The sequence below is a fragment of the Dreissena polymorpha genome, chromosome 9 (assembly GCF_020536995.1).
Source record: "Dreissena polymorpha isolate Duluth1 chromosome 9, UMN_Dpol_1.0, whole genome shotgun sequence".
NCBI classification, from domain to species: Eukaryota; Metazoa; Mollusca; class Bivalvia; order Myida; family Dreissenidae; genus Dreissena; species Dreissena polymorpha.
Genome location: NC_068363.1, coordinates 97,267,867 through 97,293,782, shown reverse-complemented (window position 1 = coordinate 97,293,782; position 25,916 = coordinate 97,267,867). Strand labels below are relative to the sequence as shown.

The 25,916-nt window shown below is 33.7% G+C and overlaps 1 protein-coding gene across 1 annotated transcript; it reads right to left on the bottom strand.

Annotated features, from left to right (window-relative positions):
- Window positions 1-13,594: 13,594 nt before the first annotated feature.
- Window positions 13,595-24,037, bottom strand: LOC127843853 (uncharacterized). The gene is made up of 8 exons (XM_052373718.1): window positions 23,903-24,037; window positions 22,209-22,268; window positions 19,499-19,635; window positions 18,055-18,216; window positions 16,921-17,075; window positions 16,151-16,245; window positions 15,150-15,238; window positions 13,595-14,360 (listed from the first exon to the last, which is right to left on the bottom strand). The coding sequence occupies exons 3-8, from the start codon at window positions 19,553-19,555 to the stop codon at window positions 14,274-14,276; spliced, it is 645 nt and encodes a 214-aa protein (XP_052229678.1). The 5' UTR covers window positions 19,556-19,635; window positions 22,209-22,268; window positions 23,903-24,037; the 3' UTR covers window positions 13,595-14,273.
- Between the last annotated feature and the right edge of the window lie 1,879 nt (window positions 24,038-25,916).

The following is a 25,916-nucleotide window of genomic DNA, read 5'->3' as shown; positions in this document are numbered from 1 at the left end:
AACACTAATATGATTGTGTACAAATCAACATTAATGCAAAGCCAAAACCCTAACATAATGACATATAGACCCTTTAAGGCGTAATATGGGGGATTGGCGTAAACATGGGTGATTTCGGCTCTGTGCGTACGAATGTAGCAGTACCGAAATCCCCGCTAATTATTTTCCAAAAGAAGTAACCGAATGGGAGATAATACATGTCACCGGTTGCTAATGAAAAAAAACACTATAATAATTTTGTTGACACTTGAAGGTTTGTACAGCAGGATTTCGGCACCGGCGCGCGTTTAAGTTCTAGTGTAGAATTACCGAAATCCCCACTGAAAGGCAACTTAATGCTGTCAAGAGTGCTTAATAATTAAAATTAATATCAAATTTGTTGCACCTAAACATTCATGTGAAGTCAAAAACCATTCATACCGATGACCTATTGACCCTTTAAGGCGTAAATATGGGGATTTCGGTACTAGGCGGGCGAATGTAGAATTACCGAAATCCCCTTTTCATCATCGCACATTAGTGTAACATAAATTTTAACACAATATATGTAGAGAAACTCATATGAATCGCGTAATGTGAAAATGATTATTATGCTATAATTCGACCACGAAACTAGACGTGACTTAATACCGGACATTATGGAATGGAGCTACGCTTGCCGTATTTGACATAAGACCCATTTTCGCAAATTATCTTATCAATGCTTATATAAATTTGATTGCTATAATCTTATGCGTATTCGACACGGAATTATTGTCAAGGTTTTTCATTTTGTCAATATTTATCATAGCAGGGGACATTGCTGACATCAATATGGATACTGTTTTCATTTTCTGTCGAGAAATGATATGACTTATTATCAAGATTATTTTATGGTACGGTAGCGTTCTCTTCACAATTGAGATTTATTTGTACAGGTAAATTGCTCTTATACTCACCATTCGGACTCGACGATCGGCTCGAATAAAAATGTTAGTCGCTTAAAAGTACAAATTCATCATATTGAGCACGATTATTATTATTATTATTATTATTATTATTATTATGATTATTATTATTATTATTATTATTATTATTATTATTATTATTATTATTATTATTATAATTATTATTATTATATAGCTTTTAGAAACTTATACCTTAAAAAAATCCCATTGGAAAAAAAAATCCCATGGGAAAAAAAATCCCATGGGACAAAAAAATCCCATGGGAAAAATCCCATGGGATTTTTTTATTATTTTAAAACACGATATAACGCGTTGAAATCGCGAGAAATGCTCATCATTTGTTAAAAGGTAGTGTTTCTGAAGGTTACATGAATAAATCTCTAAAAATCAAAAAAAAATCCCATGGGATTTTTTTTTTCCCATAAAAAAATGGGATTTTTTTTCTATCAAAGTAAATTGAACGAAAATAAGCACAAATGCTTTAACAATGCTTAAAATCGATAACTAAGCACAAACGAACGTGTTTTATGTTTTTGAAAATCCCATGGGATTTTTTCTCCCATAAAAAAAGCTGGAGAAAAATCCCATGGGAGAAACCAAAATTCCCATGGGATAATGAAAAATCCCATGGGAAATTACAAAAATCCCATGGGAACCCCAACTTTGCAAATAAAGTTCATAGTGAAGAAAACGCATTTAACAAGCAAAAATAACCAATTATTAATCACAAGTTAGACTTTTATCTTATACTTTATCACAAATAAGCAAACCTTCAAGAAAAAGGGTACTTAAGTTTGCGAAATTTCGGTTTCGCAAAGTTTTTCCGGTGGCCGTTCACAAAGGATTTCGCGGGTTATTATGCACTTCTACAGAACTCTGGTCCATTAGTTCAGAGTGGGGTTACATTTGCCAAGCTGAACCTGGCTTTCTGCTTCAGTTTCCATTTCTGGGCCAGCATAAGACATTTTGTGAGTACATTGGGAAGTTAGTAACCTTATTTGTTTTAAAGAATATATCACCCGATCGGTGAAAAAAGGTACCATGTGACATTAAATTTTAATATCACCTGGTACATCTTTGCACGAAGGGAGTGAATTATGCTTTATAATTTAGGAAGAAAGATATGATATTTTTTTAGAAGGAAGTTGTAGGTGCCTCTTTCAGCAAAGAACATCTTGCCTTTTTATGTCCCCCACCACTATAGTAGGGGAAATATTGTTTTTGCCCTGTCTGTTGGTTTGTGTGTTGCCCCAACTTTAACATTTGCAATAACTTTTGCAATATTCAAGATAGCAATTTGGCATGCATGTTTATCTCACATAGCTGCACATTTTGAGTGGTGAAAGGTCAAGGTCATCCTTCAAGGTCAAAAGTCAAATATATGGGTCAAAATCGCTCATTTAATGAATATTTTTGCAATATTGAAGATAGCAACTTGATATTTGTCATGCATGTGTATGTCATGGAGCTGCAAATTATGAGTGGTGAAAGGTCAAGGTCATCATTCAAGGTCAAAGGTCAAATATATAGCTTCAAAGCGGCGCAAAAGGGGACATAGTGTTTCTGACAAACACATCTCTTGTTAAATCCTGGATTGATCCATGCAATAAAGATTTGCTGGAACCCAAATAACATAATAAACCAGTCTGTTGAAAACTTGAAGAACAGAAGATCTTATCAATGTTCTTATAAAGGGACATTTTCACGTTGAGGAAAATTGACAAAATTTAAAAACAAATGTTTCAGTTTCACAAATTTTTGTTGTAGTTATGATTTTTGGGGGTATATAGTTTTCGCACTGTCCGTCTGTCAGTCTGTCACACTTTTCGTGTCCGCTCTCTAATTAAATTAGTTTTCATCCTATTTTTACGAAACTTGGTCAGAAGTTGTATCTAGACAATATCTAAGTCAAGTTTGAATATGGGTCATGCCGGGTCAAAAACTAGGTCACGGGGTAAAAAAAACAAATCCAAGGGAAGTAATAAGCTTTAAATGGACATAATTATCAGACCTGCCAAATTATATATTTTTGTTAAATAAATCAAAGCGGCGCAGTAGGCGGCATTGTGTTTCTGACAAACACATCGTGGTAAAAGGTCATGGTCATCCTTCAAGGTCTAAGGTAAAAAAAATACAAATCCAAGGGAAGTAATAAGCTTTTAAGGGAGATAATTATTCAATATTGAACATAGCAACTTGATATTTGGCATGCATGTGTATCTCATGGAGCTGCACATTTTGAGTGGTGAATCTACAGTCACGGTAGTGGCTTTTAATTATTTGCTACTAAAAATAGAGATTTGTTAGAGACAATTATTTTCAAGGGAAGTAATCTATATAATTATAAATCTCCGATTATATATTTCCTTAACAAGAATTTTAGTTCTTTTCACAGTTACTGTACAGATTTTTTATTTTGATTATTTATTACTGAAATGATTGATTTGTCAAAGGTTATTTTTAAATGATATAATTATCCTTTCTTTCCTGTACTAATTTGTGAATGGTAGGGTTCATTACATACCTGTGGACTTATGTCCATAGATAAATGATGAACTCTGGCTATGATCTCTTTGATAAACCACAGGCCTTGGTTGTCAGTGATATCTGACTCTAAAGAACCCCCCCCCCCGTTGGATTGGACAAAATCCAAGAGAAGTAATAAGCTTTAAAGGGAGATGATTTCTATACCTGCCAAATGATAAATAGAAATTTTATTTCAAAGCGGTGCAGTCGGGGGCATTGTGTTTCTGACTAACACATGTCTTGTTTTTATGCCCCCGGTAGGGTGGCATATAGCAGTTGAACTGTCCGTCAGTCAGTATGTCAGTCCGTCCGTCCGAAAAAAACACTTTAACGTTGGCCATAACTTTTGCAATATTGAAGATATCAACTTGATATCTTGCATGCATGTGTATCTCATGAACCTGCACATGTTGAGTAGTGGAAGTTCAAGGTCAAGGTCATCCTTTAAGGTCAAAAGTCATTTTTTTTTCAAAGCGGCGCAATAGGGGGCATTGTGTTTCTGACGAACACATCTCCTGTTTCTTTCTTTTTTTAATTCTTGTTTTATACCTATAAAACATAATAAATATATAATGTTATACTTGTATTATAATATAATTAAATATGCTTCTTAGACAATATCACATGACAGCATAATAATACCGGGGTAGTTAAGTATCAATGGATCGTGGGTTTTATTCCCAGCCATGTCACATAAGGTATGTGTGAATGGGTTATCAGTAATGCCAACAAAATGTATAATGCCATGATGCAATTCAGACTCTCAGCTACCTGTATCAATTATCTCTTACTCAACTGATCTAGCCCGGGGACCAGTACAATTACAGGTGTTGTATCAAAAATTGTATATATAAAGATTACACATTATAAAATTTTATCTGAAATTCATCCGTACAAAGGATTCCTGTGGTTCAAATTTGGGTAGGTTTGTGCAATGTGGTAGAAGAGGTCGCCATGTGGAAGTATCGGCCTAGTAACTGGGAGGTCATGGGTGTGATCCCAATTGTGGGAGCGTTCTTAGATGTACCCCAAAGACACCAAGTACTGGTTCTACCCAGGAAACAGACTCGGGACTCTTGAGTGTTTCAATAACCTTTAGACTAGTCACTTTCACTTCAATCAAGCTTAAATAAATGTGTTTCAAGTGAAACTTAATGTTGTAGTTCTTCAATTCCAGGTATGGGACACAGGAAAGGGCTACTCGACTGAGCAGCTTTACCAGACCGGCTATGCCTTGCTAGCAGCTACACTTCTCACAACGGCTGGGCTTATGTGTCTGTAACCTAGGAATATTGCTCAAGACTTTGTGGAGATAATTTTCACCCTATCAGTCTTTGCCCTGACTATGAGATACCGAAATTTAATGTGGTCTATAACAGTAGAAATCAGATATGTGTACATAATGAGACGTGTTCTTGGAAAACTGGGATTCATGCATGACCGTAAAGTGTCTTCCCAGAATAGCCTTTGCAGTGCGCACGTGCTATTCAGGGACGTCTCTTTCCGTCTTAATTGGTTATCCCTGAAAAGAGGCCTCCTTCTTATGAAAATGCAATTAAAGTGGAGTGATGATTATCGTGTAGAGTGCACAGGCTAACCTGTGATGGCACTTTATATGCATTGATTAGACCACTTTATATGCATTGATTAGACCACTTTATATGCATTGATTAGACTACTTTATATGCATTGATTAGACCACTTTATATGCATTGATTAGACCACTTTATATGCATTGATTAGACCACTTTATACGCATTGATTAGACCACTTTATATGCATTGATTAGACCACTTTATATGCATTGATTAGACCACTTTATATGCATTGATTAGACCACTTTATATGCATTGATTAGACCACTTTATATGCATTGATTAGACCACTTTATATGCATTGATTAGACCACTTTATATGCATTGATTAGACCACTTTATATGCATTGATTAGACCACTTTATATGCATTGATTAGACCACTTTATATGCATTGATTAGACCACTTTATATGCATTGATTATACCACTTTATATGCATTGATTAGACCACTTTATATGCATTGATTAGCCAAGTATTCACAGAGCAAGGTTTTTATGATGGTCAGGCTAGCAAATATTTAACATGATGATTACCAGTTTTACTTAAAATTATTTGGGTTAGTGGATTAAAATAATGAATGTAAACACTGTATTATTTGAACTCTGTATAATATTTTGTTTTATTTTATTGGCACCAAATGTAAACTGTTATATTTTCTTATTTGTTTATATGAATTCATGCTTTCATTTTCATATATTATTATTTGATTTATACATACCGGTATTTTTCAATTTGTCTCTACACTGATATTATTTTTTCATTGATGTACTTGTTTGTGGTTATGGCAACTAAATCTCGTGATAATATCATGTACAAAAATTGCATAGAGCAATTTTGTAGCATAAGTATTGCATTTTACAAATTTGCTGACATTCATTCAGGGAGTATACATGTTATACATATTGTCACATACCTCTTTGTTTATTTACTTGATGCCTATGAGTCAGTATTACAGAGATAACATTATTTATAGTACAAGTGAATGTTTGAACCATATAAAGTTGTTAATTAGTTCCTGTGTCGTGTTGTTATTGTATCTCTGGATTAAATACCTGTAGACTTTCTTAAAGTTCAAACGTATTAAACTGGTCCAGACAATTATGGGCTAAGAAATGGCCTAATACTATAATGATAAATGGCCAAATACTATTCTGATAAATGGAAAATACTGTTATGATTAATGGCCCAATACTATTATGATATTACGGCAAAATACTGTTATGATAAATGGCCCAATACTATTAGGATAAATGGTCAAATAATATTATGATTAATGGCCATACACTATTACGATACTATTACGATACATGGCCAAATAGTATTATGATAAATGGCCAAATACTATAATGGTAAATGGCCTAATACTATTATAATAAATGGCTGAATACTATTTTAATAAATGGCCAAATAATAAAATCATCAACGACCAAATGTTATAATGATAAATGGACAAATACTGTTATGATAAGTAGTTAAATACTACTATGATAAAAATATTAAGATACAAGGCCTTATTTTAATCGAGGCTGTTTTTGGAGAAAACCCGAGCTATTGTCATAGCCAGCTCGTCGTCTGCCGTAGGCGTCATGCTAAAACCATAACATTGGCCATAACTTTTTAAATATTGAAGATAGCACATTGATATTGGCATGCATGTGTGTGTCATGGAGCTGCACATTTTGAGTGGTAAAATTTCAAGGTGAACATCATCCTTTAAGGTCTAGGGTGCAAAAAACAAAGTAAAGAGAAGTAATAAGCTTTAAATGGACATAGTTATCTGACCTGCCCAGGTATATATTTTTGTTAAAGAAATCAAAGCGGCGCAGTATAGGCGGCATTGCGTTTCTGACAAACATTGTGGTAAAAGGTTAAGGTCATCCTTTACGGTCTACGGTAAAAAATACAGATTTACGGGAAGTAATAGGCTTTAAAAAGGGAGAACATTATTCAATATTGAACATAGCCACTTTATATATTTTGCATGTATGATAAATTCTGATAAATGGAAAATACTGTTTTGATAAATGGCCCAATACTATTACGATATTACGGAAAAATACTGTTATGATAATTGGCCCAATACTATTATGATAAATGGCCAAATACTATTACTTTTGGTGTGTTAGGCAAAAAATGTCTACAGTTATGGAGCAGAGTTTTTCTGTGTCTCTCAAGAAATTGAAATCACACTTGATTTATGTCACCATCCTGAAGTTTAAAGAGCAAGACACTTTTTTAATGTGCATTGATTCACACATGTGTTTGTAAAATTTGTGCACTTGACCCTAGCTATTTGTATGGCAGAGGCATAATGTCTTATGTTTGTGGAGTAAACTACTTCAAAAGTCCTCTTGCGAGGAATTTAATCTTGACGTTTAAATAGACCTGAAGTGTTGATGTTCTAGACACTGTTATGCCGTGAGATCCACTTGTTTCATTAATTGTTAATTGCCATTCAATTAAGGCAGATGCATAACATTTTGTAAGTTTTAGGAGCAAACCACTTTAACATTTCTCAAGCGATTCTAGTGAAAATAGTAAATAAACCAACGTCACTAGGAAGTTAAGTTAGTGATAGAATTTGTTCATGAGCAGTGATCCGTTTATTTGTAAGTTATGTGCCTTTGAGGCTGCAATTCGCATGACAAAGTTGGGCATTGGTATTTTTAGTCACTATTTTTACAAAACTAATTTATATTAGTTTTTGTACAGGAATCAAGTTGACTATGTGCTTGGTAATCACACTAAAACTCCAGCACTGTTCTTATTAAACTGTATTTTTCAATTAGCTTGTGAAATAGCTGCACAAAACAAACATATTAGTCATCGTGTTAGTTATCACAATTTTTAACTTAATTGTTTAATTTACACATGCCATTCACTATGTACTAAAATCGAGTTAATATTCAGCAGATGCAGCTTTTCTTTTCTGGTATTGCCCATTCAGTTAAAGTATATCGGCTGGCTTTTGTAAGTGTAATTTATACCTAATAGTCATTTATACACAATAAAGTGGTTTAGATTAATATAATTCTCACTTAATTAACCCTTAACAACTTCGATACGTATTTTGACGCATTTGCAGTCACTTAGAAACTTAAATTAAATTAAAGACCTTTCTTACTTGATTCAAGTTTTATTTTTAAAGGCTTCATTTCCAATCCTTAGATACTGATGAGCAGCAAACAGCATAAAACCTGAACAGACTGAGTGTTACTTGCAGGCTGTTCTGATTGAAAAAGCCATTTTCATTTTGTTTCTGATGGGGAAAGGGTTAAATAAGCTTCCATTTGCTGCATCAGATAAAACATAGAAGACAAATAAATGTGTTGGAAATGAGGATTAATGACAAGTTTTTATGTAATAAAAAAACCCTCACAGAATTAAATTTACCACTCATTTTAAACAAATGTTATAAAAATATACTGATCATTTGATATAATAAAACAAATCACCAGCAAATCATTTTGTCTAAAATGTTTTATAAAATTACTATAAACATGTGCAAAATATATTTATGTGACAAATAATGCAATATAAAGCACTATAAAATAGCTAACATGTTTAATTATAAATTTATTTAATTAATTTAATTAATATTTATATTAATATTTTATATTATATATTATTATATATTATATATATATATATATTTTTAAATTAATTGATTTAAATAATATTTAATATTTAATTTATTATTATATTTAATTAATTTAATACTAATTAAAATTAAAGTATTATATCCAAAAACAATATTATCACCAACTAAACCATTACATGAATATTAACAATCACATTCATAAACAAATGAATACGAAATATCTCGGATTTGTCAATAAAACAAAATACATTAAAAACATTTGTTATGTTCAAATTCAAACTAACAGTAAAATGGATGGATAGAAAGAATGGAGAGACAGATTGCGAAGCTGATAAAATACGTAAAACCACCAGTGGCCATGTTACATATGTGAAGTACTGTACCTATGATTTGTAATATGAGTTAGATATTATATCAATCTTATGAGCATAAACATCTTTAAAAAAAATACTGATACAAAAAACAATTATAGTATAAAAATTGTCTATGCATGAACAAAAATTACTAACAAGCATGTAACAATTGACTTTTAATGTGGAAAAAAACATGTGAACTTAAATACCGATGCATTGTATTACAAGGACAAAATTAGACCTTTTATCAATCTAATTAGTATATACATCTTACATGTCATCTATAAATTAAACACTTATAGTATAAACATAGCCTCTTTGAGTAAAAGTATCAATTAACAAAAATTTCTAACCAGCATATAACAATTTGCTTTTAAAGTGGAACAAGAGTGCCAAACTGTCACAAGATACGCCTGTTCCAAGGTTTTGGACACCATGCTCAATGCTTGAAATGCACTTAGTGACCTCGAGACCTAGTTATTGACCCGGCATGACCCATATTTGAACTTAACCTAGATATCATTTAGACGTAACATCTGACGAAATTCAGTGAAGATCAGATGAAAACTACTTCAATTATATATATATATAGAGAGAGAGGACACCATGCTTAATGCTTGAAATGCACTGAGTGACCTCATGACCTCGTTTTTGACCCTGCATGACCCATATTTGAACTTGACCTACATATCATCCAGACACAACTTCTGACCAAATTAGGTGAGGATCAGATGAAAACTACTTCAATTAGAGAGCGGACACCATTCTTAACGCTTGAAGTGCACTAAGTGACATCGTGACCTAGTTTTTGACCCGGCATGACCCATATTTGAACTTGACCTACATATCATCTAGACACAACTTCTGACCAAGTTTGGTGAAGATCGGGTGAAAACTACTTCAATAAGAGAGCGGACACCATGCTTAATCCTTGAAATGCACTAAGTGACCCAGTGACCTAGTTTTTAACCCAGCATGACCCATATTCGAACTTGACCTAGATTTTGTCTAGACACAACTTCTGACCAAGTTTGGTGAAGATCGGATGAAACTATTTGAATAAGAGAGCGGACACTGCTGTGGAGGCCGCCCGCCCGCCAAGGGTGAAACTATAATACGTCGGGTTTTTAAAAACGGGCGTATAAAAAACAACTATTTTTTTGTTTTTGTTTTTTTGGGTTGCCATAGCAACCACAGTTTTTGACGTAGGAACAAAATGAAATGACGTACATAATGTCCATATTGCCATCTATCCATGTTGCAAGTTTCATGAAAAAATATTAAGAACTTATAAAGTTATCGCAGGATCCAGAAAACGACCATTTTCAGCAGTATATCTAGTCTATTTGTTGCCATAGTTACCAGAATTTTTGACGTAAGAACAAAATGAAATGACGTGCATAATTTCCATATTGCCTTCTATCCATGTTTCAAGTTTCATGAAAAAATATTAAGAACTTAGTTATCGCAGGATCCAGAAATGTGTGACAGACAGACTCACTGACAGACAGATACACGGAGCGCAAACCATAAGTCCCCTCCGGTGAAACCGGTAGGGGAAAATAAAAATAGCCTTTTTGAATAAAAGTAGCAATAAACAAACTATAATCACAGGTATATCACAATTTGCTTTGAATGTGGAAAATACATGATAAAAATAAAAAATATTACCTCATATAACAGATAGGATCACGCGAGTACCAGTACATGCACATATGTCAGTGTCTTGCAATTTGTGTCCAGGATACATAATTACATTCATCATTTTGTATATAACAATATGCACATTACATCCATTAGCACATGAATAGACAATTTGTTATATATTATTATTCATATTTAGCAAGAGATAAAAAATTAACAATCATATCACAGAGCAGACATCTTTTAACTCGACAAATTACAAATATCTTTCCAAAATGGCACAATCTTGTACAATTGTGCAACATCATAATCACATAGCAGATATAACATTCAATATTACACCTCAGAGATATTGGTCCTTCTATATCTATATGACCGGTTTCAGTCTGTAAAATGCGATAGAGAAACCTAAGAGTATATGGACCGGTCAATATTTTTTGTATATGGACAGTTCGGGGTTACACACCACTAAATTTGCACTGTTTTACTGTAAAATGACGTCATTTTTTAACGAAATGACGTCATTATTCCTTCGAAATTCTTCAGTTTATCTCTTTTAAACTATAAACAATCGTACAACACTGTACAATAGTAAAGGGGAAACTCTTCGGTGTAATATAAGAAATAGTAAACTCCACTTTGGTCCCAATGGCATTATAGTGACCAGCAAGGCAGCCACAAACTCTATATGGACCTCAGCCTACGGCTTCGGTTCATATACAGTTTGTGGCTGCCTGGCTGGTCACTATTATGCCATAGGGACCTCAGTGAGATTTACTATTTCTTAAATAATAAATTCCAAATACTAGTATTTCACTTGGGTGAATTATAAAACAATAAATATTTTTTATGCAAGACAAACTAGCATTTGGAGTCGAATAAACTAACATAAATCTCTTTTAATTAATCTATGAAGTAACATGTGTTGACTATAAAACACAACTGACAATTTCTTATCTCAAAATCTAACTTCATGACCATTTAATCTATCCATTTTTAAATGGAATGATTTGTGAAAACTAGACAATCCATAAATGTTGGCTGTTACCAAAGACAGAACATATACTACAAATTTACATAACACATAACCAGAGCTCCAGATAATTTTTTCAGCCGAGGGGTATTTCACTCATGAATTTTTTAATTGATGAGTAAAAATCAAACTCCGATAATTTTAAGGAGTATTTATGTTCAAAGGACCTGAATTAATAATAAATTGTACATGTAGTGTTAACTTGCTATTACAAGCAGTTGTGTACACAATAAAGCAATAACTTTTGTTTTATTTAATATACTGTCAATAATAGGGCGTACCATTTTTTCTGGTGTTACTAATGACGATTTCGACTTAATAGAGATCGACCATTTATAACTGGCTCGCCATTAATGTTTGTTTTATTTACATGACAATTAAACACAAACACATGCAGACGCTGCTGAACATGTCACAAAAAGAAAAGCGCTTTCGGGACAGGGACTGCCGGTCAGGGCGGCACAGATCGTGACGGTCATATGAAAAACAAGCAAGCATCAAGTTTTCGCATTACATAATGATTCTAGTGGATTCATTGATTGCAAACCGGATTTTAATATATCTAACAGTTTAAACATGTGCTTAGTCACGTTATCTGAATGGTAAGCGGGTGGTATCCGTAAAATTTGTTTATTATATATGTGTATTTCGGCTGCCATTTAAATAGTTCTGGATACCATAACTTTAAATGTCGCTTGTTATGATTTTTGACTGGCGCGACTTTATAGTTATGGACCAACCCCATTAGGAAAGTCAACCAGAAATTCCCGAAAAGTTGACAGTTAAAAAAGACCGGTCCAAAAAAGCTTTTATATGCAGTTATTGGCCAAAATCAACCACTTGATCGGAAAGATTACCATTTTTCACATTTAACTGATATATTCTTTCACAAAATACTATCTTAAACATTTAAAATTTATCTATTCTGCTCTTACATATCGAGCAATGTGACAGACTTTCTTGAAATGCAAACCTCCCGAGATTTCACGCTCATATGACGTTATTTCTATTTTTAGTAACACACCATGTGCTCAAGTGTTTTCAAATTCAGAATGACATTTCCCGGTATTTTAGATTAGTCTGGCTTGTTTTGTAAACAAATCGTAGTGTTAATACAAACACAAAGTAAATATTATTTAAAACTACCTGATTCACACTGAAATCCGTCTTATAATCCACCAAACGTAAGTTGTTAATCACAAAAAATAGATTTCAGAAAACGAAAGTAATGTTTACAATTTCAGCAAAAAATGTCAAGGTCGATCCGAAAGTACCCAAATGAAAACTCGTCACGTGACAAAGCGACAATGGCGTCAAAATTGTGAATTTCAGACTGATGAGAGTTATTTTCATCTATTGTAAGATGCATTTGAAATATTTGAACCTTAAAATATTCCCAGATGCAGTAATTTATATTCATTCACTAATATATGTAGAAATGTATCCAAGAAAATGAGCTTTCTTTGATTTATAGCGTGACATAAATATGTTACGACTCTGGTTTACTTTCGATACGGGGTTCGCTTCAGCGTACAGGTCTGTCAATCCTATATAAACTGTACGCTGAAGTTTCTTTAGCTACCATTTAAACAGTGCTTGAAGGAAAAAGGTTTTTCCATAGTGCCACATAAGAGATGAACTGATAGCAAAACTTATATGCTTGAAGTTGGGCGATTCGTTTTTTTTTTGTCAGAAATTCCACCATTGTCAGAATTGTTTTTGTATTTGTTGCCATAGCAACCAGAATTTTTCCACTGGAAGAATTGCTCTCATCAGCACACAACAGACCTGACTGGAGGAGGATTTCTGTATTGTCATCCCTCATTTCACCCCCAATGGCAACACCGGTCAAGAGATTGATGATGATGATTTCATAAATAACTCAAACTGATGAAAATTTAACATCCATTTTGACAATCTACTCATAAACAACAGACAAAAAGAGATCATTGGTTGACACGGACTTCTGGGAATATTTTTAAGAATCTAAATTTATTCACACAATTGTTTAATTGTCAGAAAATCTTGAGTCATTATGGTACTTTATCTACTAATCTAAAAATGTTCAACAGATACAACCGCTTCACTTTAAACAATTTAAACTTGACTTAAACTGACAAAATGTAAAACACAATATTCTATAACTGTTCAAACCAATTTAATTTTATTTGTTCAATTTCATCAAAAGCAGATGGCTAATCGAGACAATCTCGAGTCTTTTTTTATGCTGTCTGGTTAGTGCAATTGTTGGTACACGTGCTCCTCATCTCGGCACCTACATTCAGGAAGCATATGAGTTTGCTTTGGTGGTCACCATACGGTCAGGTGGGGTTTCCTATAGGTACTCCCACTTGCGCCATTGGATGTAGCAGCTAAAAAAATTTGTCCCATTTTTTGTGAGCAAATAGTTAACTAGAACTCCAGTGAGTCGATGACAGGATGGAAATTGTGAACTCACAGTCACAAGGCTAAGTGGCCACTGGCCAGGGTATCAAAATCAGGACTTCCAAGTTGCAAGGCATGACGGCCACCAAATCAGCAATGCCATAGTGATCATTAATATTGTATGTGACTAGTCATCTAATCTGTAATGATCCTCATTCTGTTTCTTATGGTTGATGATGCAGTCGTACAAATACATTTCACCTACTATTGAAACCTGAAGATAAAAATAAACATATATAAGATAAGTTCATGATGAAGTATGTTCTCATTTCTCTGAAATAAATATACAAAACATTACGCTTCAAAACATTTTTTGTAGCAGTTCTGAACAATAATAGATTACATTCCGACTAGTAAAACCAAATTGTTTGTAGCAGTACAAAACAATGAAAGATTATTTGATCACTAGTAAAATCAAAATTATACTACACATGTGTATTTGTATGTAATAATACAAAAATGTATGTAACACATTCATGAACAACAAAAGCCTTAAATACCTTAAATTATATTGTATATTCAAGGACAAAACTAATCAAGGACGGTTCATGTAAGGTAACTTAGCTCACGCTGGTTAAAACATCTGATAAAAACATAACTTTGTAATCATCCAAAATCCAATTTAATGGCCAGTCAACTGCCTATGTTACTAAACCTGAATATCTTCACAGGAGTGAGGGCGGTTATTATAAAAATTATTCATGGACATTGTGCAATTGCATGCAGCTTTGTTTGAGAGCTGACAGACTAAGAGTATGCAATCATGTTATGAATCTATATCATAAGACACAGATAGAAGACTGCGGGTATTCTCTATTTGGATCAAAATTATTCTTTGACGAATAACCAGGTCGCTGGGGTAAATTTGACCTACTTTGGCACAAAATTTTATTTTTCCCCTGAAAAGTGGGCAGGTACACCCTATAGATGCACTCTACGAAGAGGCTTATGGACCGGTAAATAAACTTCTAAATACACACACACACAGACTGCAAGTATTTACCCCTTTCTTCTTAGCCTGCAGGATTTTGTTTGTTGATAGATCAAACTCAAGCTTCGAAGCTATCAGTAGACTGAAAACAGCTTTTGTTCCTGCAACAAAATAATCTTGAAATGTTTTTTTAGCACCAACAATATTAAATATCTACTTTTTTGTATTCTAGTAACATGCATTCTTTTAACCCATTTATGCCTAGCGTCTAGAAAAAAGGCCTTGGCAAACAGCGTAGACCCAGATGAGACACCGCATGATGCAACGTCTCATCAGGGTCTTTGCTTTTTGCTTAAAGGAATTTCTGTAAGAAATATTCTAAATATAAAAATTAATACACTAGACATCCCTAATTTTGGAAATAAATTGATCCAATTTAGAAGGATGGGAGAGTCCACTAGGCTTAAATGGGTTAAAGTTGTAGCTAACTTATATTTGATTTTAACTTGGAAGTACATTAGATTTAGCATGTATTTAATGCCATTATATCTACTATATTTATTCAAATACAGCTTTATAATATTCATTTTTAAGCTTACATAAACCTACAAAACACTTGTTTAAATATAAATTTTCTCACATAAATATTGTTTAGCTTATGTTACTTATGTACACAATTTCCTATATTGTTCATTCGCCTCTACCAATAGCTGTTATAAAATATGCTAAAGTCCATTAATTCTAGTTAAGTGTATGTTTTTCTCCATGGGTAAAAGTTTCAGTGTATATTAACACCCATAAATTCATGAACCTACATTTTACCCCGTTAGCTATTTTTGTACTGTTAGAACATGCGTACCTTCTTGGCATTTATTTACCCCATATAATTAGCCCACCCATAAATTATTTTTCTTTGTGAATTGTTTTGTTTATTTAAATATAACAAAAAGCTTTTTTCCGTATATATCTCCCCTTACACACAATGTATTTATTTCTCTGACACATCAGCTACCTATTGTTTCTGTGTTTAATCAGTCACCTATAATTGCGTTACATGACATAACATGACTTACCTATTGTTGCGCCATGTGATTTGACCAGGGCAGTCATACCGGCCTGGGTGTTCTGGAAAGTCCCAGTGAACTGAATACTGTATCCATCCAATGTGCTGCAAGAAAACGAATGGATATATATACACATATAGCAAAATATGCATATGACAGAGTGACATTTATAAATATTCAATGTGTAACCAGTCATAAATTCCATTTGAAAGCTGTCTCCTTTGTGTGCATAGTTGTTTTTAACCTATATTCTTTCCTGTACATTGTATTTCTTATTTGTGGTTTCTTTCCTGCTTGAACCACCTCAGCGCAGAGATCTGAGCTTAGTTCTATCGGATACCTGCCACCACTACACATGACCTGATGATAATTGATTCAAATATAAGCTTTTGTTCATAAATATTATTTATTTAATGCTTTCCCATGATTTATAGAGAAATATAAGAGAAATAAAACTGATAATTCACTGTAACATGTTGATAAGGACGTTATCTCAAGTGGTAGCTTGTATATATATATATATATATATATATATATATATATATATATATATATATATATATATATATATATATATTCACACGCGGAACATATTTTTCTTGGTTTTAAGTCTATTTTTTGTTTTTAAGTCAAAGAATTGGTTGGTAAATAATGGCCCTGTGGAAGCTTATCGTGTTTACAAATTTTTTTTATCAATATTATTACTATCACTATAGTAACAGTAACAGTTAAATAACCCATTTTTTTCAGACTCTCTCCCTTATTGCCGCTGCACAGACCTTGATGTAGGCATGGCTATAGCCTGGTCGTGCTTGGTTTTCAACATCTCAGTGTCTGTTAATTCGTCTATTGTAAGCTTTCCTCCCTTCTTCTTCCCTTTGCCTTTTTTGCCTTCTGCTGTGTTACAAGCAGCCGATTTGGGTTTTGGTGGAGACTACAATATGAAAAGCTGATAAAAAAAAATCAACTTTCCAGATTTTTAACGAATCAACAATATGATATTTGGTTATAAAATGTGACTATTCGAGAGAAATTATCTTACTGATACTTTGAACTTGCTGATATAATATACATGTATTTACACATTTCTATGTTCAAAAAGCCCCTTTTACCATGTTTTTACCATACTCATCTGTTGATGATTTAAAAACCTAAATATTAAAAAGCGTTAAAAATTACAAACGATTACATAATTTGGAGAATTCTGTTGTTATCGTTATATTTTGTGACGCTAAGAGGATTGCTTATATAAAGTATACACTACATCATTAATTGTATGAGCACAGATGGCCAAGTGGTCTAAGCGTTAGACTTTTACTTCAGAGATCAGTGACTCGAGCCCAGTTGAGGGTTACTTTTTTTCTTTCTTTATTTTTATTCTTATTTTTTACTGGAGCTTTTTAGATCCAATGTTTACATTTATCAATATAAAGCATTGAATGAAAAACGTCAATACTAGTACATGCCAAATCTGTAAAAAGGTACCTTTAATATAGATATTTGATTTATCCCACTTTGCCCATCAGCTCATTTTAATATGGGAAATTTTAATAAGTTTTATAAACAGTTTGAAAGAAATGCCTCAAGCCATTTCTGAGCAACAAGTGTACCCAACATGTTAAATCTAACAAGCACACTGATCCATCTGATTGAATCTTCAATAAATGTGACATTTTATAAAAGACAAGCTTAACCCATTTCTGCCCAGAAGCAAAGTGAAAATGACCTAATGCAACCAGCAACAAACTTGCAGCCTGTTCAGGTTTAATGCTGTTTGCTGCTCTTCAAACCATAGCACAAGGAATGAAGACTTAACAATTTAAATCTATTAAGAAAGGTTTTAAGTTACATGATTTCCTCAGGGACTACGAATGAGCAAATGCGTATCTGTGTGGTTAAAGGTAAAATCATACAGTGTATTTGAATTCTCCGGCATTCGGCTGATAGTGGACGATGTACTGTGGCAGAATGTGATACTTGTTGAAGATGACAAGCTCTTTCTTGCAGGGAGACACGTGGGAATCGTAACTTTTCATCAGGGAATGCCCGTGAATAAGCTTTGTACACTGATAGGCCTGAAATATCATGTAAGTTCCTATTAATGAATCAATCATGCAAGTTACTTTTGATGAATCAATACATGTAGAAAAATATTTGAGCAGCACTCTGGGAAAACTGGGCTTAATGCATGTGCGTAATCAGGAAAAATAAACGCAAACAACTGAAATTGGGAACATTGGCGAGTGAAATCTGCAGATTGGAAATTATGAGACTTTTCAATTGCTTTGAAATTAATTTTACAAATCTATTTACATAATCTTTTACACGCCCTTTTGCCTGAAATGTTTAGTTTCAGAGCTCATTTTATAATTGTTCACTTGCAGACACTGCGCATTTGGAACAAAATTGACACAACTTTCCTTGCTTTTAGAAATTTTCAAGACACCAATTAGGATTTTTTTTCCCTCAATTGGGAATGTGCCTTTTACTGGTACTTTATAAAAAAGGAAAAACTACTGTGTTAAAATTCAATAAATACAAGTCAGAAACTGACATCAAATGTAAGTCACTGTCAAAGAAACAATATTCAAGGCAAATGAGTGATCAAAATATTTCATTTCGAATTTTCTTACATATCAACAATTAGCAATTATAGACTTGTTTCTTTTATATCATATATGTATAGCAGAAAATATAAAAAGGCCCGGAATTCTGCCAACACTGGGCCAAAAAGAACACTTTTAAATTTAGTTTTAAAAGCTGTGAAATAAAATCAAAATCTACCAACTTGGTAAAAAGGCTACTATTTTCCAGCATATATAGTTGAAATTTAATAGTGGAACAATTAACAAAGGGCCATAACTCTGCCAAAGTTGGTCAAGGCCAAATTCCTAATTAAACAATCACATACACATTCAAGAATCATTTGTTAAATGTATAATTTTATTGGTTTCAATCTGTCAATAAATAAGTCTAAATTTGCTGTTTATTTACAAAGAAGCATCTCATAATTGAATTGTTTCAAAAGTACGCCCACTTCAATTGAACATCATCAACAAATGTTATTGAGTCTCGTCTTGGAAAAACTGGGCTTTATGCAGGTACATAAAGTGTTGTACCAGATTAGCCTGCACAGTCAACACAGGATGATTAGGAAGGCACTTTCTGCCTACACTGAATTTTCTTTTCGAACAGACTTCTTTAAAAATAAAATTCCATATAAAGTGCAAAGTGTCATCCCTGTTAAGCCTGCGCGCACTGCACATGCTGATCTGGGACGCCACTTTATGCACATGAACCTAATCCAGTTTCCCCAGAACAAGGCTTAATTGAAACAGCAACAACAAGTCAATATACTTTGCCTGGTAGAACTTGACAGAGCAGCAGTTGGGTCGCGCCCTGGATATAACCCATGGAGTAGGCGGGGTATTCACTGAAGTAGACTCCCTTGCCATACCAGCCAGTGTCTGTACGATGCGCATGGCCGTTGTCCCCTGAAGCATCCAAATGAAACACTTAAATGTGGTATTATAAATGTTCACTTTTAATTGAGCTTTGCTCTGGGAAGACTGGGCAAAATATGCTATTGCATAAAGAGTCTTCCCTGATTTGCCTGTGCAGTCTGCTCAGGCTAATGTGGGACACTACTTTATGCTGTTATTGTAGTTTTGTTTGATGGAAGTCTGTTATAAACAAAATTCCTGACTAGGTGGAAAATGACCACCCTGATTAAAACTTAATTCACATGCATTTCATCCATTTTCACAGAACGAGGCCCAAATACTGAAACATGATATAAATGTTCATTTATAGTAAACATTAATTGCTATTCAACACAACGTTGACCACTATTTATCACCAACAATATATGTTATAACTATTTGTATTTGTAGTGAGAATGCGAGAACACATTACAGCATCACTGTAAAGGAAGACAAATATTGTTTACAAAAGCTCTTGACATAATGAAAACATGTAAATAGCAATCTATTGGTGACAAGAATACTTTCGTCAGACCCCTATGCCAACACATGATAACTACAAACGCCAACAAATACACTAAGACACTAATAAGGATTTTTTCTTTGTCAATATATTTGTATATTAATTATTATTATGTTTAATTTAAAAACCCTCAATACTAAGGATATAAGCTCCGAACATGAACATTGACAACAGGGAATTAACTCTGTAAATCCTAAAGCCAGAGTTATGGTTCTCAAACTTCTCCCTAAAGCCCCCATCATGATATATTGTTCCATTTGAATCCCTTTAATACTTCCTGCATTAGGCTCCGCACAAAAACCAGCACAGACAGACAGCACAGACAGACAGACAGACAGGTGAAAAGTTGAAAGGACCGTCTTTGTGATCACTATTTGCCTCCCATTTTTGGAATACAATTAACAAGTTTGGATTTTCTGGAATGTTGCATTTTAAATGTATTATGTGTCACATGGATATACTCATTATAAAAATATTTCTCCACTGTATCTACATAAGCTCTATTGTTAACTCTATTATCAATTATAAATGTATTTTCAAACCAAACAATTATATGTTCAAAATCCGTACTCAGGAACATTTCACTCCATCTCAAAAGCGATGAGTAGGAATTTCTCTTCAAAGATGATAACTAACTCCATAAAGCCAAATATGCATTGTACTTCAACAAAATACATCATTCCTTCATGTCAAAAAGCAAACACATCTTATTAAGTTAAAGGCATAGTAAACTGTATTTTACTTAAACAATCTAATTGACCCGCACTCTGAGAAAAGGGAATCTAACGCAGCATGTGCATAAAGTGTCGTCCCACATTACTCAGTAACCCGTGCAGTCTGCACAGGCTTATTAGAGACAACACTTCCTGTTTTATGACATTTTTCGTTTTAAGAAATTCTCTTCTTATCAAAAGTCCAGTTAAGGCAGAAAGTGTCGTCCCTGATTAGCCTGTGCAGACTGCACAGGCTAATCTGAGATGACACTTAACACACATGCATTAAACACCACATTCTCAGCGCGTATCCCAATTGTATTTTACACACACCAGGTATTTTGAATCCAGTCTCACATATAGGCTTGATATTCGTCTCCATTGTGCCGTGAAATGCCAACACAGGGTAAGAAAACTCCTCCCCATGCTTCTTCTTTAAGCTTTCTCGACATTCCCTAAGAGAAAAAGGTAAAGGTTAAAGGTTTAAAGTTTAATTTTTATAGTCTATTGATGAGGGTTCATCTTCAGACCACTTTTACATTTAACCCTTTCCCACATAAAAATTAAAGTGATAATGGCTTTGCAACCAGCATAAAACCAGAACAGCCTGCTAGTAATTCGCAGTCTGTTCAGGTTTTATGATGTTTGCTGCTCATCAATATCTATCTAAGGGTTAGAAATGAAGCCTTTAAAATTTGAATTTAGAAAGACAGGTCTTTAACTAAATTCAACTTTCTATGTGACTACAAATGCGTCAAAATCTGTATCTAAGAGGTTAACCCCACAATCACTGGGATATAGGTTGTCCGTTTAAACTCAGCCACAATACATTGGATTATTTCCCTCAAATGTATCCATTTTAACACCTGGGTAGAGAGGAGCATGCCTGGGATTAACTTTTTGCCCAGAAAAAGAAGGGTTTTAGCAGAAATTCAAAACAGGGACCTTCTGATTCTTATGACCAGCGTCCAACAACTAGACCAAAATTCCCAAAAGTAATAAATTTAAGAGTTAATTTCCATCTTATAAAGAAACATGCACGTAAATAAACAAAACATGCCATCTAAAAAACGAAAATTGTCTACTGTTAGATTGACAGTAACTGTCCACAGAAAATGGTTAACTATAATAGTAGCATCAGTTACTAGCTGACCACAAAAGCTCACACAATTCAAAGTTCGCACAAGCACTTTACGTGAGATCTTTTCTTAGTCTTAGGCGAAAATGTAAAGGGATGAACTTGGGATGACTGGGCAAAGCTGATTGGCTAAATTTGAAAAACTGATTGGCTAACGTTTTAAAATAGATTTGTGCTTAGTTGAGATAAGAAATAAAGCAATTAAACTAACCTGAAATGATGCACCAGATCTGGATTAAGGACGTATTCCACTTTCACTAAATTGGTTTTACTGAAATGAAGCCACACAAACAGTTTGTAAAAATTGAACATGTACATTTTTTTTAAATAATTACTTAATTAATACATTGTGTGCTGAATTTTATTCAGTAAGCACATTTGAAATAGTGTAAACAAAAGCACATGTCGATTAATTACCAATAATTGTTAAAGTATGCTTTTAAGAGAAACGAATGTAATCATTTAAAGCTACCATTTAAAGCTAAAATTTAAACAAACTTTGCACAACTAAAAACACATAAATTAACTTTTAATTTTTCCAGCAAAAAACATTCAGGAATAAGTATTACCGGTAATTCAGAATCATTGATTGATTAGTATTTTTATCAAACAGAGAACATAATGAAATCCTCATGTGATACCCAGGCCTTTAAGTAATGTCTCTGAAACAAGAGAGTCATGGGCGCTAAAGTGTTTCTCTGAGACCCAAATGCACTGAACTTTTCTGAGAAGGTAGAATTCAGAATAATATAAGTACTTTATGATACATGAATATTTAAAGTCTCAATAACGCTCAAAATCAACGAAGCTTTCGTAAAGTATTTCGAAAAATAAAGTTAACACCTAAACAATCAGTGTTCTTTATAGCAATAGCCACAATTTCAACGCTAGATGTGGTTAGATTACATAGATTTGTGTAGATACAAAATGCTCGTTTTTATTTATTTGTGGACACAATAAATTCCATGCTTATTTCCTGCGAATATATCTATTCATAAGACACAATAACACTAAAATGGTACCATGTTAAAACCATAATAAAAACGAGCATTCTGTATACACAAACATCTACCTTACCAGACCACATCCGGCGTTGAAATTTCGGCAATTGCCATAAGGAACAATGATTTTTAATTGTTTAGCTTTATTTTACGAAATATTGTACGAAATGTTCGTTGATTTTGAGTAGGAATGTTACTTTAATTTATTGTGAAAACTTTTGATAATTTAATCTTTCCAATAAGGAACATATATATATCCAACCCTTTCATTAATTTATTGGAGACAACTCTGTTAAACTACCCAGTTTGACAGTATCTGGCTGGGTCACTTCCAAAACTAGTAGACTATTTGGCTACTATTGCTTATCATTTTTTAAATGTTGAAACTGTCAACAAATAAACACCTCTTCTTGCACTGCTATACTAAGAGACCAGCGATCCCAAAGACTGGGTATTTTATTTACGAGTTAGTAAAAAAGATAATGGTGGAGAACCATGAATACAGAATATGGAAAATAATTCTTTGTAAAATTGGTTTGTGCCACACTTACCCCAAATTGTCATGGGAAAATAATAGACTATGCATAAGTTACATAACTGCAAGCAACATAGTCCACCAAATATCCGCACATAAAACTTATAAACACATCGATAACAATAATATTTGGCCACAAAGTGCTTTAAAATGAAAACTAGGAATTCTAGGAGGAATTAAATAATATAAACAAACTAGGAGCACTTAATAAAACAACTAGGAGCCACTGGAGTCTAAAATCAGCATTTTAGTTTGTTATGTTTTTTTCACATTACTTACAAAAAAACGCAGGCCTTTTAACAGATTGAATAGTAATGCAAGAACAAGTGTAGATTTGTTGACAGTGTTTAAGTTCAGTACGGCACTCACGTCATTCCGGTATTTAGCAGCCTATAAAACTGAGACTCTGCCAGACGGAAGTGGGTCTGGGCTGCAGATCCCTCCTTGTATGACCTTTCTGGGTACATATCAAAGTACTTGACCTCTTTCCCTTCCAAGGCTTCCTTTTCACCTTCCATCAGCAGGAGACCACCTGCAACCTTTATAATAAGTCCCATATAAGTTCATATAAAACTTAATAGGTATAAGAATGAGCAGGAGACCACCAGCAACCTTCATGAAAAGTCCTACATAAGTTCATGTTAGCCATGATGTGTGAAAAGGGGGTTTAATGAATGTGTGTAATGTGTCATCCCAGATTAGCCTGTGCAGTCTGCACCGGCTAATCAGGGACAACACTTTCTACTTTTATCGTATTTTTTGTTTCTTCTTAGCCAAAATCCAGTTAAGGTGGGAAGAGTCGTCCCTGATCAGCCAGTGGGGACTACACATGCTAATCTGGGAAGACACTTTACACACATGCATTTAATCCCATTTTCACAGAGCATGGCTCATATGAAATTTCATAACACATTTCCTGAAAGTTCTTTAAAAGAGTGTCAGTCTTTAGTCCAACAACATTACAAAACTTGCTGGAGTGATATGAAATTACTGAATTATTTCTAAGTGAATAACTTTCGAACCCACATAAAATATGTTGGTCTTGTAAGTCGGAAAGATGGTTTCAGGAAAGTCTGCTTAGTCTGGTATAACTCTAATAAATCCATAAACATGCTGAAATACACTGAAGAGATGTTGGAGAGGAATGGGATGAAGTTCAAACTAATTAAATAACTTTTGTACATTTATATAAATTGTATACCATCTTTAATGTATACATTTCAGCTCATTGTATTTTTAAACACAAATTAATTTCTTATTGCATATTATCTTTGTTTATCTAGGAGAGCAACTAGATAATGCTGCAAAAACTTGAATTCCAATTGAAATGGAATTTTAATGGAAGTATTATTTATAAGTATTATTGTCAGGTTTAGATTTTTTGTATAAATAAATGTTAACGTACGGCTTTAGCAAGGTTCTTGCTGGCTCAAATACAATTGTCAACACTTAATCATTGGTTTTGGCTTATAAAACATTATGTGTTCTTATGCATTAAAACAAATCATTAGCATTAGCAGGGTTCCTGCTTGATCAAAAAAGATTTTCACCACTTAATTGTGCCACTCTTAACTCTTTCAGTGCTGGAACCGAATTTTAAAGGCTTTTGCAAACAGTTTGGATCCAGATGATATGCCACAGAACGTGGCGTCTCATCAGGATCCAAACTGTTTGCTATTCTGATATTTCTGATTATTTGAAAAAAAACGAAGAAAATGCTAATTTTAGAAATTCAGCAGACAACATTTTAGCAGACGACAAATTTCCCAGCATGCAAAGGGTTAAGAAGTTGTCGCAAAAATTATGTCAATGATATTGGCCACAATTCAGACTCTATTTCAATTTAAATGGCGCCATTAAATAGCATTTGCTGCAAGTTGGATTCCCTACCTTATAGCCATCATCCCATGAAGAATGGTTAGTTAAAATAGAGGTGATAATGCATGATACAGGAGATTCCACGTTCAAGAGGCTACCCGGATTTTTAAGTTTTTTACCACAGAGTGTGATTGATTTTCATTCCTCTACAATCACAACCACTTGCACTTGTGACCTTGACTTTTTGCTCCATGACAGTAACCAATAGTGACCTTGACACTAACCAGTTATGCCCTTGACACTTAGCATTTGTGATCTTGAAACTTATCACTTGTGACCTTGAACATTACCATTTGCGACCTTGACACTTACAACTTGTGATCTTGACAGTTATCACTTGTGACCTTGACACTTACCACTCGTGACCTTGACACTTACCACTTGTGACCTTAAAATTTACCAATAGTTATCTTGCAACTTATCACTCGTTACCTTGAAAATTACCATTTGTGATCTTGACACTTACCACTTGTGACCTTGACACTTACAACTTGTGATCTTGACA